Source organism: Gastrolobium bilobum, unplaced genomic scaffold (assembly GCF_033153095.1).
Source record: "Gastrolobium bilobum isolate Gb01-03AN ecotype WA unplaced genomic scaffold, APGP_CSIRO_Gbil_v1 utg11542, whole genome shotgun sequence".
NCBI lineage: Eukaryota > Viridiplantae > Streptophyta > Magnoliopsida > Fabales > Fabaceae > Gastrolobium > Gastrolobium bilobum.
The window spans coordinates 69,292-85,596 of record NW_026898298.1 but is presented as its reverse complement, the minus strand read 5'-3'; the positions used below and the strand labels follow the sequence as shown (position 1 = coordinate 85,596).

Here is a 16,305-nt window from a genome sequence, read left to right as displayed (position 1 = left end):
CAATACGTATTAAACTCAAATCACACACGGTTGAGACTTCTTCGGTAGTTTTTGGTCTGGGCCTGGTATTGCAGTTGGGGTGAGCCTGAGCTCTTTGTCCTTCGTTCTTCACGTTGCACCAAATGGAGGTACCTGTGAAGACACTCCGATGCTTAAGTCAGTATCAGAGGCAGGTGTTTATGTTGTGAAAGTAAAGGATGATCGTATCTTGGTGGTATATCGTGTGTTTATATAGTAACTAGGATGCCGCCTTAGTTAAGGCGGCTTGACTTCTGAGTGGTCAGTCTTGGGCTGCAAGTTATTTAGGGGACTTACAGAGCCTTATCTTCCAAAGGGTCTAGTAGTAGATTAGAGGCAAGCTGGAGTTGTTCGTTGTTTACTGGAGCTTGAGACCATCGTGTCCTGTATGTCGCGATGAGGATATCGCGTCTGGAACGCCGCGATGTGAGCATCGCGTCAATACTTGTTTCTTGTGCTTTGAAGGGCTTGGGCTTTCTTTATAGGGCTTTGATTGAGCCTATATTTTATCCGGATCACAAAGGATTCCAAATTTTATTAAATGATATAAAATATTTGAATTTTTGTGATGAAAATAAAAAAGTCATCAAAGTATCATTTTTGTAAATAAATTTAATATTTTAAAATTTAGAAGAATTCTCAAATCAGACGAGATAGATGAAAATTATTGATGATGTTGATTATTATTTAATTGCTTGAATGGTATTAGGTGGCATGTTCCATTTAATTGCGTATGAAAATGCATTTTATCATAACTAATATTTTAAAATTAAACATGAAACAAATAATTTTATCATACTCAATTTTTTATTTTTTTAGCACAGCAACTAAGATATAAATTTTTTGATTACCAATTTTTTTTTTTTTTTTTTTACATATACCTCACGTTCCAATTAATTATTAACATTTTTTTTTTCATGTTATTGCCTTCAATGTAAGTGAAATTATACTCTAACGTGAAAAGAAGAGATCATAAGCTGAAATATATGTAAAATAACTTTATCAAAATTCAAATAAACTACAATTCACTCGGAATAATGGTCACGGATACATAATATTATATTTATTTTCTTTTATATAGTAAATTTATATTAAATTATAATAATTAATTAAAGAAAAATATATTTTTTATGTTATATGATATAATTTTATCTTTGTATAATATAAAAAAAGTGAATAGAACTATTAAAAGAAAAAAAGGAACAAATAAAAATAAATCTTGTATATACCTAAAGACAAAATTATTTCATATAATCCAGTGATGAATCAAATAAAATTAGAATTTTTTAATTTAGTTATTTTCACAAATTAAGTTTATTAATTAATTATTAAATTCATAATAAATAATAACTGTTAATTAAGTAAATCAATAATTAAAATATAATTATAAAAAATTATAAAGGTTCGCTTTTTTCATAGTTACTGTGTATAAGTTATCTGTGATAAGTTCAATACGATATCGTTTTGGGATGAAAATCATGAATTTTTATAATTTTAATTTATTTCAAGATGATTATAGTCTTTATAATTATAATTTTTAAATATTTCAATCTCGACGTCGTTTTGAGAATAAATATAGATAACTTGTACGTAGAGTAACTGCATAAATATTTTTTTATAAATTATAAATAAAAATAAGTTGAAGTATAACCGTGAACTAAATCTCAATTAAATTTATAAGTGAGATTTTATGCATCAATAAATACCCTCTCTCCTTCATCATCTTGTTTGTAGCATGAAAGGAAAATAAAACGAAAACCAAAAGCCCTCTTCTTCATCTTGCTGCCTAGTTCATGCACTATACACTGTGCATCATCATCATGTTGATTATGGTGTAACTCTAGTGTCTTAGTTTCAATGAACGCTATTCCAAGCCTTGTCTTTCTCAATTTTATAAGGTAATAATCGATTATCGCAAACCTAAACTAAACTCTTCAAGGTCGTCAATGGCGGTTTCCGAAGAAGAATGCTCTTCTGCTAAGCCAGGCTCGTCTTCATCTTCATCTTCCTCCACCGCGCCCTACTTCCTTAGCAAGTGTGTTCTCAGAGGAAGCGTAGTTCTTCAGGTTCTATACGCTCACATCCGTTCTCCTTCCTCCAATGACGTCGTTTTTGGCAAGGTTCTTCTTCTTTCTATCTATCTATCCTTTATTTGGCGTAACAACTGAACTATGATTCTCTTATTATCACTGTACTGTTATTTGATTAGGATAACATGCTGCGGCTATTCATTTTGTGATTTCAGGAGACATCTATAGAATTGGTGGTTATTGGTGAGGATGGGAATTTACAATCTGTGTGTGATCAGCCTGTTTTTGGAACCATTAAAGATCTTGCCATATTGCCTTGGAATGAGAAATTTCGTTCGCGGGATCCACAGGTGTGTGTTAGTTCACTGCCTTTGCCAATTTTGAATGAAATTAGTTGTTGAGAGGGGAATTTTTTTTTTTCCTGCCAAGGTGGGAGTTTATTTATTCCTTTTTTTTGTTCTGTAGATGTGGGGTAAAGACCTTTTGGTTGCTATATCTGATTCTGGGAAGCTGTCATTGCTCACATTTTGCAATGAAATGCACAGGTTCAACTTGTCTTTTTCACTTACTCTTTTTCCCTGTACTGATATAAGGTGTTATTGAGGAGTGTTTCCAGTTTGGTTCATTAAAGCATCTTTATAACAGAACCACCACTTATTACAATTCAGGAACCACAATTTATAGGGAAATAATTAACTTTTATGAATCAATATATATATATATAATATTCCCTACTAACCTTTCTTCTTTTTCTTTATGCATCATTGTAGGTTTTTTCCTGTAAAACATGTTCAGCTATCTAATCCTGGAAATACAAGGGATCTTCCTGGAAGAATGCTAGCAGTTGATTCCAGGTGACGTCTTTTCTGGTCAAATTTTTTTACTGGAAAGCATATTTTTATCTTTCTTGTTATTTCTCAGTTGTATGTCCGTGTGCCCTGTTCCTATTCTGTAAGCATATGTTACTTGCTTCACATATTGCAAATAATAACATAGCCCCTGTAATTGGTCTATGAAATTCCAGGACAATATTTGAAGGGCTCTGTTGATAGCTATTTTATTGGAAATGTTTTCAATTTTTTACCTGGCTATAATATATTATCCCCAAAACCATGCTTAGGGAACTGCTGTGCTTTGCAGCATGCAAGTGTTACTTTGGCTGATAATAAACGGGTCATATGGATAAGATCTCCTGATGTCTTCAAACAATGATGATTTGTGGGCATAGATTGTAATGGTTGGGACTGAGATGGGACTAACATTCATATTATATTCCCTTCCTCCTTGGCTTTTCTATATTCAGTAAATGGATGTATCCTCTGATGCATTTTAAAATCTACTTTTAAAGTCACTTTCAAATACAAGAGAGTAGAATATTTGCTCGTTATACGTGTAATGCTCCTGGCCCTGGGTAAATATAATTTTACGGAAATGTGTACTTTCTCTCTTTTCTATCTACTCTAATAATTGTTATTCTCTTTTTCTATAAAAAAATTATTCCAAGGCAATGTGATGAGAATACAAACTAGGCCCAAGAAGGAGCTATATGGTTACCTCAGGCTCACTTGTTGTAATCGGGTGCATAACAAGAGAATAGGGAGAAGAGAAATTAACTTCTGATGCACCTGAGCTGACTGATTTGGATTTGGCTTTTCTATAATTTATTCCATAGTTTAGGGCTTTTCAATAATTGTTAATCATTTCCCTTTTTTTTTTTTTAGATTACGTTTGAGTGTACGTTATCTCCTTTGATTGTGCATGATTATAGTTCTTTACTTTTTTGTTATTTTTATTTTGCCTATTTAAGGCTTGGAGAACCTTATTGTTATCATGTTGTTTTTGGTTAAATGAAATTAAGAAAAGAGAGAAAGTATTTTCTCGCAATCTTTGTGTTCGTTCTTTCTGTTTAGCCAATAGGTTACTGCTTCGGCATTATTTGGTAATCAGAGCTCTGGTTGTCACATAAATGACTGAACAGAATAATGGCGATCGAGTTCGAGGTCGTGGACGACGGGGTCGAGGCGACGACGGCGGTAGAGGGCATGATAACACCCTTAATAGCGACGACGAACAACCACACATTGACGTGCGAGACGCCACAGTTATAGCTGCAATGGCCGCTATAATGGTAGAACAAGGTAGACAAATTCAGGAGCTTGAACAACTGTTTGCCCAAACACAGTTGGACGAGTCAGATGAAGGAAGAGAGTTTGAAAGATCATCTCATATATAGAGGAAAGGAGTATAAACCCATTATGGAACCAGGAGCGACAAGGACGAAGTCAACCCGGCGATAAATCCTTTTGTGCTAATATTGGGGTGAAGATTGAGATCCCGGAATTCGAGGGCACCACTCATCCAGATGAGTTTATAGGCGGGTTACACACCATCGAAAGGGTCTTTGACAAAAGACCAGAAGGTCCCGATCTATGATGAATATATGAAGATCAAGATGATGAGAATCCCGTTATGGGTGCTCCAGTTTATGGTGAGTTCCCTATCTATAATAAGTATGATTGGGAGCAAAACGATGAGAATCCAGAGGTGGAAGAAATCTCTTGTAGTGATTTCGGTGAAGAGTCAGTTATTAAAAATTCTAATATCTCTGACAAAGAGGAAGTTCTACCCAAAGATATCATGCGGAATGATTCTTCGTTCAATAAGTCTTTAGTTTGCAAGCAGTATTATGAATTTAGAGACAACGGGCATAACTACCCCATTGCTGTTACATTAGACAGAATTTTCCTATGACGGATCACAGATGCGATCACTGATCCAAATTGCAGGCAATAGTCCTTTTGGAATAATTTATGGGTTTTGTCCATTTACTCCCTTAGAACTCGTAATATTTCTAGTTCCCAAGCAGTTTAATCCGAATGCAGGTGAATATACCAAGCATATCAAAGAATTGCATTCACAACTCCTAATCTTAATTAGGAAATTTGGTGATATTGTACCAGAAGAATTGCCAACTGGGTTACCACCTAAAGAAGTTTATATCAATGAAGACGAAGCAGATTCGAGGGCGAATCTTTTCCAAGTGGGAGAGAATGATGCACCCGAGCTGACTGATTTGGATTGGGCTTTTCTATAATTTATTCCATAGTTTAGGGCTTTTCAATAATTGTTAATCATTTCCCTTTTTTTTATTTTTAGATTATGTTTGAGTGTGCGTTATCTCCTTTGATTGCGCATGATTATAGTTCTTTACTTTTTTGTTATTTTTATTTTTCCTATTTAAGGCTTGGAGAACCTTATTGTTATCATGTTGTTTTTGGTTAAATGAATTAAGAAAAGAGAAAAAGTATTTTCTCGCAATCCTTGTGTTCGTTCTTCTTGTTGTTTAGCCAATAGGTTACTGCTTCGGCGTTAACTTCTGCCTGCAACAAGCTATAGGCCTACTTCCACGGGCAAAGAAGACAAAATTCACTAAAATCAGCGAACATTACAAGGAGCCACTCAACATTCAAATTTTATTCCTAATACAACCACAACTTAATAACACTTTATGACCTATCGACTAATTTTAAATAATCTGTCTATCTAGGTATTGTGTCGTACTGCATGGGGCTGTACCCATGGCATCTGCCTCTTTAAGATTAGTTGTCAGCCGTAAAACCTTTGGGCCAGTCCCTCCGCTTCATTAATAGTGTAAAACTTTTTACTTTGTTTCAGTGGATCAACATTAGAGCCCGTTTGGACGGGCTTTTAAAAAAAGAACTTTCTTGCTTTTTTTAGAATGACTTTTTTTTAAAGTTAAAACTATTTTACGTTTGGATGAAATACATAAAAAATACTTTTAAATAAAAAAGTTATTTGGATGCTAAAATTAATAAGCACTTTTTATATATAAAATTACTAAAAATGATGTGATGGTAGTGGGGTAGAGTAGTTGGAGTGCGATTGGGATAAAATTGAATTTTCAAATAATTATTTGACTTTTGACTTCTGTTTTTTCTCGTAAGTAAGGAATCCTAACTTTAAAAAAAAAAACACTATTTTAACCTTTTTTTAAATTTCACTTTTTAAAAAAGTTGCTATCCAAATGCACAAAATGACTCAAAAGGATTATTTTTATTTTTTTTAAAAAAGGCCATCCAAACACTCACTTAAACCTATTCAATAAAGCAGTCACTAATGCTTAGTTAGTTAATGCACCATAGGTAAGTCAACTACTTGTGAATGATATGTGTTGCTAATAGAATGGAGATCTATTTTTCTAATTCTTTGGCTAAGATATTTTCTTCCTTACGTAATAAGGTGCATTTCTGGATTGTGCTTTTCAATGACCAACTCTCCTAAAAGCTTAACCTATTAGGTGAATTCTCATGAATAGTTTTATATCTAGCACCATCCCCATACAAGATTTCCTTGAGCTTAAAGCGTGGATAATGCATAGGCCCTCCCTACCTTATGTCAAAATTCAAATTTTGTTTAGAACAATGGAAGTGGCAAGGACCGAACTCCTAACTACTTGGTAAGAGAGGTTTTGATACCATGTCGAGGTCCAACTTTTCTAAAAGCTTAAGCTGTTAGATGAAGGTTCACAAATGATTTTATATCTAACAATTTTAAATTGGATGAAGAGATAAAGCATGGTAAACTTTTGTGAATATTACCAACTTTTGTGGTTCTCTTTTTGCAGTGGTTGTTTTATTGCTGCCAGTGCATATGAAGATCGGCTGGCTCTGTTTTCTATGTCAATGACTAGCAGTGATATCATTGATGAGGTACAAAACTACTATACCATCTTATAAAGCTGCATGTGGTTGTGGGTATGTGTGTGTTGGCAAAATGAATATATGATAGGACTTTTTCTGGTGGTATAGGCTATATGGTAGATATATATATATATATATATATATATATATATATATATATATATATTCGTGGCTATCTTTATGGTGTTCAGCTAATTATTTTTGGTGGATCTTCAAAGAGATTGGAAGGATTTGTTGTCTTGGTTTCCTTTATTTACCTTTTATTTTTATTTTGATGATGTTCTATACTTATAGCAGTATATATTATTCTCTTTTTTGTATTCTACTTTGTCTACTTTTGATAAGCATATTCTTTTGTCTGAAGAAATATACTTATGTGATCTTTTTTTGCTCAACTTCAGAGAATAATATATCCTTCTGAAAGTGAAGGGACTTCAAGTACTTCCAGAAGCATACAGAGGACCAGGATGCGTGGTACTATTTGGAGCATGTGCTTTATTTCACAAGATTCCAGACAACCAAACAAGGAGCATAATCCTTTACTTGCTGTTATTCTAAATAGGTACTGGAAAGATGGCTCTATAATGGAAGTTAGCTTCTGTTTCTGTTGTCTTTGTTTCCAATGATTTGTACTTACTGAAAACCATTTATTTTTGTGCCCTACAGGAGGGGAGCACTTTTGAATGAATTGCTATTATTGGAATGGAATGTTAAAGCACGTACAATCTTTATTATTTCTCAGTATGTTGAACCTGGGCCTCTAGCACATAACATTGTTGAAGTTCCTAACTCTCAGGGACTTGCATTTCTATTCAGGGCTGGTGATGTTCTCTTAATGGATTTTAGAGATCCTCACAAGCCATGTTGTGTCTATAGGACTAACTTAAACTTTTTACCCAATGCCATGGAAGAGCACACTTATATGGAAGACTCTTGTAAATTGCATGACGTAGATGATGAACGTTTTAGTGTTGCTGCCTGTGCTTTGTTGGAGCTGCGTGACTATGATCCTATGTGCATAGACAGTGACGATGGCAGTACTAATTCAGCTTATAAGTACATATGTTCGTGGAGTTGGGAACCTGAAAATAATAAAGATCCTAGGATGATCTTCTGTGTAGATACTGGAGAATTTTTTATGATTGAAATTCTTTCTGATTCTGATGGCTTTAAAGTTAATCTCTCTGAGTGTCTCTATAAAGGTCTACCCTGTAAAGCACTTTTGTGGGTTGAAGGTGGATATCTAGCTGCCCTTGTAGAAATGGGGGATGGTGTGCTCCTGAAATTGGAAGATGGAAGGCTATGCTATACAAGCCCCATTCAGAACATTGCACCAATCTTGGATATGGCAGTTGTGGATTATCATGATGAGAAGCATGATCAAATGTTTGCTTGCTGTGGTGTGGCACCTGAGGGGTCAATAAGGATTATTCGAAGTGGTATCAGTGTAGAAAAGTTACATAGGACTGCTTCTATATATCAAGGAGTAGCTGGTACTTGGACTGTTCGAATGAAAGTTGCTGATTCATACCATTCTTTTCTAGTTCTATCATTTGTTGAGGAGACTAGAATATTGTCAGTTGGCTTAAGGTTTACTGATGTGACTGATTCAGTTGGTTTCCAACCTAATGTCTGTACTTTGGCATGTGGCCTTGTGAGTGATGGTTTGCTTGTTCAGATCCACCAAACTACTGTTAGGCTTTGTTTGCCTACTAAAGCTGCTCATTCTGAAGGTATCCCTTTGTCCTCTCCTATTTGCACATCTTGGACCCCATACAATGTGAATATCAGTTTGGGGGCAGTTGGGCATAATTTTATAGTTGTGTCAACCTCTAACCCATGCTTTTTGTTTATCCTTGGGGTTAGATTGCTATCAGCTTATCAATATGAAATTTATGAAATGCAACGTTTGGTACTGCAGAACGAATTGTCATGCATTTCCATCCCTAGACCAAAAATTGAGGAAAAACAATCAAATTCATCCGTTTCAGCAAATAATAGCTGCATCTCTTCCTTTCTAAGTGGAGTGGACATAAATAAAACCTTTGTTATTGGCACACATAGGCCTTCTGTGGAGATTTGGTTTTTTGCACCAGATGGAGGAATTAGGGTAGTTGCTTGTGGGACAATTTCATTAACAAATACTATGGGGACAGCTATAAGTGGTTGTGTACCCCAGGATGTACGGCTTGTATTTGTTGATAAATATTATCTTCTTGCTGGATTGAGGAATGGAATGCTCCTTCGCTTTGAGTGGCCGGCAGAACCATATGCTTCGTCAACAATAAATGTGGTGGATACTGCTTTATCTTCTATAAATTTGGTAAATTCTGTGACTGATGCTTTTGACAAGAGAAGTGACCTTCCTTCTACGCTTCAATTGATTGCCATTCGTCGCATTGGTGTTACTCCGGTTTTCTTGGTGTCCCTGGGTGACACACTTGATGCTGATATAATTGTTCTGAGTGATAGGCCTTGGTTGTTGCATAGTGCAAGACACAGCCTTTCCTATACTTCTATCTCATTTCAACCATCCACACACGTGACTCCTGTTTGCTCTGTTGAGTGTCCAAAAGGAATATTATTTGTTGCAGAAAACAGTTTAAATCTGGTAAGAAAATCATAGTACAGCATTGCTTGCCGCCACATTTCTTTATTCATCTATTTCTTCGGTTGCTGTTTCTTTTATTACTTATAGTGCATTGAAAGATGCTTTTAGGTTGCAGATTTAAGTGCACAGGAAAGTCCTAAGATATATAATGTGTGTTATGATTACTGTCAATCATTTAACTCATGAGATGCTGGATTTAAGATGCTTAAGCAAATGCTGGCTAAAAGAGCAAATAAATATGGTCTAATTTGGTTGGATAGTCTCATTATATTTCTTACATAATTTTTGCTGGTAATGTTTCTTAATGGTGTCTACTAGTTGTTCTTGTTCCTTTTTTTGGGGGTGGGGAGGATAAGTGCCGTTTCATATATAATTCAGATTATGTACTCTATACAATATGAGAAACATATAGTGTTTTATTGATCTGACTTGTTTCTGTTCCCTCTTTTAACATTTTTTCTCACTAAGAAAAAATCACTGTTTTTCATACCTGATTCCATGTGTTAAGTGGTTCTTCTTGTCTGTGTTGTTGTCTTAACTTATACTGTATTCATCACGTGATGCTTTAGGTGGAGATGGTCCATAGCAAGAGACTTAATGTGCAGAAGTTTCATTTAGAGGGCACTCCACGGAAGGTCCTGTATCACAATGAAAGCCGAATGTTGCTTGTGATGAGGACTGAACTGAATTGTGGTACATGTTTGTCTGACATATGTTGTGTGGATCCCCTAAGTGGGTCAGTATTGTCATCTTTTAGACTTGAACTTGGAGAAACGGGAAAATCCATGGAACTAGTAAAGGTTGGAAGTGAGCAGGTGCTTGTGGTTGGAACTAGTCTGTCTTGTGGTCCAGCCATAATGCCCAGTGGTGAAGCTGAGAGGTATGACATTTAGCTTTCCTTGTCTTTTTATTTTCAAATAGTTTCATATCTAATTGATGGGATTTTCTGATAGGATTAAACTATCCTATCTGAAATAACAGAGATTATATTGATGGAACAAATGGATTTACAATGACAGATACAGAAATTTAAGAGCCAAAGCTCCTGGCAATGGAGGATCTCTCCTTGCCCCAGCAAAAGCAGTACAAAGTCTGAGAAATAATTGCCTAGCCCCTCCACTTACTCCCTCTCCACTAAATACAGAATATTTCCTCCATTCTCCCTTCTCTAACCAACACTCTACTCACCCCTAAATAACTAACAGTACTCGGGCTTGGGCCTGCAGGTATAAAAACCTGAAGAGGTTTCGGTCCTTTATTGCTGTTACTTGCATTCATTTCCCTATCTTTTTCTTTCTCTTTTGCTATCAAAATGCTGGTGACTGATCTTTCCCAAACTGCATATGGCTTTTATGACTTAAACGTTTAGGGTTTTATGACTCATCTTAGCCAAGCTGCTGTAGCTTATAGTAAGTTTCTTTTCAAGGAGTATACACACCTCAACTCACCAAAAGAAGAGTTTGACTCATGCTTTTGAATCCCCCAAGTGTGCAATAATGCAATATTTGTGTGCTAAAGATACTTCGTATAATTTATAAAGTAGATTTTCAAAAGCAAGCTTTATGTAGTAACCAGTAACCGCACCTCTAGCGCATGCCTTTCACCAGCCAATATAGGACCTCAAAGTTAAAACCTTTGCTTTTCATCATGAAATCTCGTATTATACACTTGCTTAGGAGGGGCAGTGTATTCTTCTGAATGGGCATTCTCCTTTCGTGGCAGATCTAAACTGAGGGGCACTGAGAATTTTTTCAATGTGATATATGGCATATATAGCTTGTTTGTTGCTTCATAGCTATCATTGTTTGAAAAAATATAATAGAGTGCATTCAAAGTCAGAGTATCCCTAACCACATTATAGCAATAATAAATAGATGCGGGTAGGAAGCTGTTTGGCCTCCAAGATAAAATCTATTTTAACATCACCAATTCAGGTGTGATAATTTTTGAAAACAGCCAACTGAACTCAACTTGGCCGCCTCCTTAAGAGAAATATCAAATATATTTTTTCCAATAATAATATGACGAAGTGCCAGGGCTGAAGTTTTTCAAAGTTATCTAAAACCGGCATAGCGACATATTTGTTTTACACCTTTATATTTACTTCAATAATCCTATATTCCATGTATGATGGCAAAACAAGTTAATATATTCATACTGTTGTCCAATAATTATAGTTTTGGAAATTTCTGCACTTCATATTAATTATCGTATTCTAATTTGATACTTCTTTGGCAGTACCAAGGGTCGTCTTCTTGTTCTTTGCCTTGATCATGTGCAAAATTCAGATAGTGGTTCAATGACATTCTGTTCAAAGTCAGGGTCATTGTCTCAAAAAACTTCACCATTCCATGAGACTATTGCTTATGCTCATGAACAGCTATCAAGCAGTAGCCTTGGCAGCAGCCCTGATGATAATAGTTCTGATGGCATCAAACTTGATGAAAATGAAGTATGGCAGTTCCGATTGGCTTATGCAAATACATGGCAGGGAATGGTACTTGCAATATGTCCTTATCTTGATAGTTACTTTTTGGCATCTGCTGGCAATGCTGTAAGTTGCAAACTCTTGGCTTTTTTCCATCCATTATGTCACTTCTTCGCTGTCCCGTCCTTTCTCAAATTCTCTTGCTTTGCAAATCATGGTTATGTATCAATGTTCAGTTTACGTAGTATTCTCATTAAGTTACTTTCTTGTTATTCAGTTCTATGTTTGTGGTTTCCCAAATGGCAATCCCCAAAGAGTGAGAAAGTTTGCTATTGGAAAGACGCGTTTCACGATAACATCTTTGACTGCACATTTTACTAGAATTGCAGTTGGTGATTGCCGTGATGGTATCCTTTTCTTTTCTTACCATGAGGTGAGTAGTGATGGCTGTCTCCTATGAAATTTTTTTTTTACAACTAAAAATCAAAGGAAAACAGGAACTCATTTTTTAGGTTTGGTTTTTATGGAATCTCCTAGGTAGGTATGCCGAGAGATTGGAGAGCAATTTTGTTTTGATGTTTTTATGTTTCCTGTTTTAGTTATCGTGGCTAACTTATTAAATTTTGTGTTCCTTTCCTTCTAATAAAATTTCATATTTTTTGTGTGACGTAACCCCCCCCCCCCCCCCCCCCCGGCCCTCCTTCCCCGTTTACTTTGTATTAAAGTTATCTTATGATTTTTATACTTGACATAGCAGGGTCACGGTCCTCTTGAATTGATATTTTGTTATTGTTTATGATGTTTCTTCATCAAGAAAAGCTAATGCTGAACTTGTTTAATTTATATCTTCTATGCTAGGAAGAAAGAAAATTGGAGCAACAGTACTCTGACCCATTGATATTTTGTTATTGTTTATGATGTTTCTTCATCAAGAAAAGCTAATGCTGAACTTGTTTAATTTATATCTTCTATGCTAGGAAGCAAGAAAATTGGAGCAACAGTACTCTGACCCATCACTGAGGCTAGTTGCTGATTGCATTCTCATGGATCCTCATACAGCTGTTGTTTCAGATCGTAAAGGAAGCTTTGCTATTTTATGTTCAGATCATTTGGAAGGTTAAATCTTTTGTATAATCAGCTTCTTAATAGCCACTTTCCTGCCTTTGGAATTTTATTATATCTGGACCTGGGTTTAAAAATATGAACTAGTTGTTTTTGCTACAATCCAAAATATTCATGGCTGTACTTCTGGTTGTGTTAGATTTGAACTCTATAGAAGAACAACAAATCAATTTCTAAAACAGAGTGGTCTTGCTAGTTACTGGTCGAATAAATACAATTTCATTTGCAAATATATGGAAGACCTTGTAGTTTGTATTCGGTTGCTAGCTTTTTTCACTGCTTGAGTGCTACCCACCTTTCATATTGTGAGTTGATTGTGCAGTTTATACCATAGATGAAGGTGACTTTAGAGGGATGCAATATGTCAGTATTGTCTGCATTTCGTATTGCAATGGACAATGGTGTTTAAGATTTTCAAAGAAGCCTATTTTATGCTATTGGCGTGCTTAAAGCAATTTCTTTTTTTATTTTTTATTTACCCTGAAAACAATATTCTAACCATATTTTGTTATTGCTTACCTGCATCAGGCAATGCAAGTACAGAATGCAACTTGACACTAAGCTGTGCTTATTTCATGGCTGAAGTAGCTATGAGCATAAGGAAGGTATATCCTTTAATGTCCTGGAAGAAGAGTTGTTAATTTGCATTAGATGTCATCAGCTTTTATAGAAATTTGACTTGAAATTGAAAGCAGAGGTTGCAGAATGCAGATGCAGTGTGCTGTAATCAATCACCACAATGATGTGAATTACTCTGCAAGAAATAGTTTTGATATAGCGTATAAGATACTACTTACTTTATTTTTCAAAAAAATTCTATAATACTATGCACTATGCAATTGTGAGCTGTGCAGGAGCATGTTTCTCATGCATGGCTTTCTTAAGTGTTATTACGACAATTTTTATTTTTTTTATTTTCATTCTTCCAACTGTATTCCTTTTTTTAATGTGATTTATACAATGAAGGTGAATGTTCCCTGGCTTTCTGATTCTACAGTAATGGAAATGATGCTATAGAGACAAATACATGGACTGGAATCCTGAAATTATTGCTAACAAAACTTTAAGGCACATTTTTTATTCATAAATATATTGTCAGAAATTGCTGAATGTGTATTCTATTTTTTTTTCTTATAATACTGGTACATACTTAGGCTGGATTTATTCAAAGTCAGCATCTTGATAAAAAAGGAAATAATTTAAAGCCAGAATCCCAATTTTTGGGATTTCCTAATTGTCTAAAAAATATAATTAAATGTACCTAATTCTAGGAATGAAATCTGTTACAGAATATTTCCTAATATAGATGATAGTATAGTGTAATAGGCACTCTTCATTCCCTGTCACAGTTTACGTTAATTCGCTTCTATGTATAATTTTGTTATTTTGGTAATGTAATTTTTATTTTTTATTGCAGGGCTCATATTCATACAGACTTCCTGCTGATGATGTTTTGCAAGGTGGCAATGGCCCCAAGACAAACGTTGACTCACTACAAAATACTATCATTGCTAGTACTCTGTTAGGAAGCATAATGATCTTCATTCCTTTATCAAGGTACCAATTAATTTTGGCAGCAACTCTATCAATAAATGTCAAGGTGAATAATTGTTGGGGCGGTTTGGTCATTGCCTGGAAACTTTTTCCTCATGTGCGGAAGTTGTTTGAGATAGGTATAGCAATCCAGGCCTGGCCAATTGGAAACTTGAAAGATATGTATTGAAATGTACAATCTTCAACTTTCAATGGATTGATGAGTTTTGGGCTAGGGCAATGATCTAGTCCTTTTGACTTGGGTTTGAGTTTTTAACGTGTCTGAAAAACAATCACTTATCTTATGTGTAGGGAAGAATATGAGCTCTTAGAAGCTGTGCAAGCAAGACTTGTTGTCCATCATTTGACTGCACCTGTTCTGGGAAATGATCATAATGAGTTTCGTAGCCGGGAAAATCCAGTAAGAACTACGAACTGGATTTAGTCCAAATTTGGCATTAAATGCTTTTGTTTATTGGAGAATTTAAAAAAGAAAAATACTGCAAAATAGATTTTCACTAGTTGAAGTACTTCATTACAAGGTTATTATTGAATGTTGGCTTGAGTTTCCCCTACGCGTGATGCAGAAAAAAATTACAAGTTTGATATATTTCTTGAACTCTGTAAATGGAATAGATTTTTCCATTCACATCCTTGGTTTGTTCTCCTTTAGTCATTTGTTTTTGCTTACATCTATTTTATATTAGGTTGGAATACCCAAGATACTTGATGGTGATATGTTGACTCAGTTTCTGGAGCTAACAAGTATGCAGCAAAAGATCATTTTGTCTTCGGAGCCACCAGATATGGGAAAACCAAGTTTGAAACCACTCCTACCTCCACATGTTCCTGTCAATCAGGTGGTTCAACTTCTTGAACGAGTTCACTATGCACTGAACTAAATACCCATTTCTTGGCCCGCTTTTTCTTTTTACCAACGGTACGTGGAAAGCGGAATATCCATGCAGTTCTGACCAATTTGTCCATCAATGGTTGTCTGTTATGGAACATGAACCAGTTACAACATGAGGACAAATTATTAACGTGTGGTTATCCGCAACTAATTGTGCAAAGGTAACAATCACGGAGGATCCTGGTTGTGTGTCTTGGACAACAGCTGCACAGTTGGGCGAGATTGCTGTCCTCTTCCGTAACAGATAGTCCCTTGTCTTTGTATTTGTTTTAATATCAGAAATTATACGGTAGGAAATGGTCTGTGGTGCAATAAATTGTACATTTTAGTTAAATTAGTGAGAGGAGCATTCTTTTTTAGGTATTTTTTTTTAAAATTTAAACAGTAATAATTTTGTACATTTAATAAAAAAATATTTTCGTGTGAGCTTTCAGCCTCTTGGACCTTATTCTTGTATACGTTATCCTGCTTAAAGTTGAAATCATCATTTTTTATTTATTTATTTTGATACAATGATGGGAATTGAACACATAACCTAATATAAACTATTCAAATCATTCGTCATTAGACCAATGACCAATCTTAGTGTCTTAATCATTTTACTTTTCTTGTCCTCTGATACTCTGCTTAGGAGATGGCTATATTAAAAATCTTAGTAAATATTTACTAATTATTAAATATAAATTACGAGTAATAAATACTTAAATTTTAAAATTTGTTAAGTTACTTATATTATATGGGTATCCATATTCTTAGAGCTCTAGTGTACTAAAACTTGAGGGATATTATTAATTAGGGAAAAATGTTTGTCATTTTAAATAACACAATTTGTGTCATTTTACTCTCACAAAGAAGGTAGATCCACACTTTTATTTTTTTTATCCATTATCTCTCTCACGTGGTCTATTTCTTTCTCTCACTTAAAATGA

General features: G+C 34.9%; 1 protein-coding gene across 3 annotated transcripts; it reads left to right on the top strand.

Annotated features, from left to right (window-relative positions):
• The first annotated feature begins 1,765 nt into the window (after nt 1-1,765).
• LOC133314625 (pre-mRNA-splicing factor RSE1) lies at nt 1,766-15,793 on the top strand. Of its 3 annotated transcripts, none has more exons than XM_061516128.1 (16): nt 1,766-2,138; nt 2,264-2,398; nt 2,514-2,593; nt 2,819-2,902; nt 6,694-6,778; nt 7,171-7,331; nt 7,436-9,380; nt 9,950-10,260; nt 11,619-11,934; nt 12,086-12,241; nt 12,786-12,924; nt 13,271-13,297; nt 13,459-13,535; nt 14,348-14,487; nt 14,776-14,884; nt 15,171-15,793. In XM_061516128.1, the coding sequence occupies exons 1-16, from the start codon at nt 1,965-1,967 to the stop codon at nt 15,363-15,365; spliced, it is 4,134 nt and encodes a 1,377-aa protein (XP_061372112.1). In that variant the 5' UTR covers nt 1,766-1,964; the 3' UTR covers nt 15,366-15,793. The 3 variants fall into 3 exon arrangements, with proteins under 3 accessions (XP_061372112.1, XP_061372113.1, XP_061372111.1); XM_061516129.1 differs by having other exon boundaries at nt 12,086-12,248; nt 12,835-12,924; XM_061516127.1 differs by lacking the exon at nt 13,271-13,297.
• Nucleotides 15,794-16,305: the final 512 nt, after the last annotated feature.

What these genes read in the sequence shown, in the direction of transcription:
- LOC133314625 (XM_061516128.1), top strand. Translation starts at nt 1,965, where the DNA reads ATGGCGGTTTCCGAAGAAGAATGCTCTTCTGCTAAGCCAGGCTCGTCT. An exon ending in ATGTTCAGATCATTTGGAAG is followed by an intron (nt 12,925 to 13,270) that starts GTTAAATCTTTT and finishes CCATAGATGAAG; the next exon opens with GTGACTTTAGAGGGATGCAA. An exon ending in TAGCTATGAGCATAAGGAAG is followed by an intron (nt 13,536 to 14,347) that starts GTATATCCTTTA and finishes TTTTTATTGCAG; the next exon opens with GGCTCATATTCATACAGACT.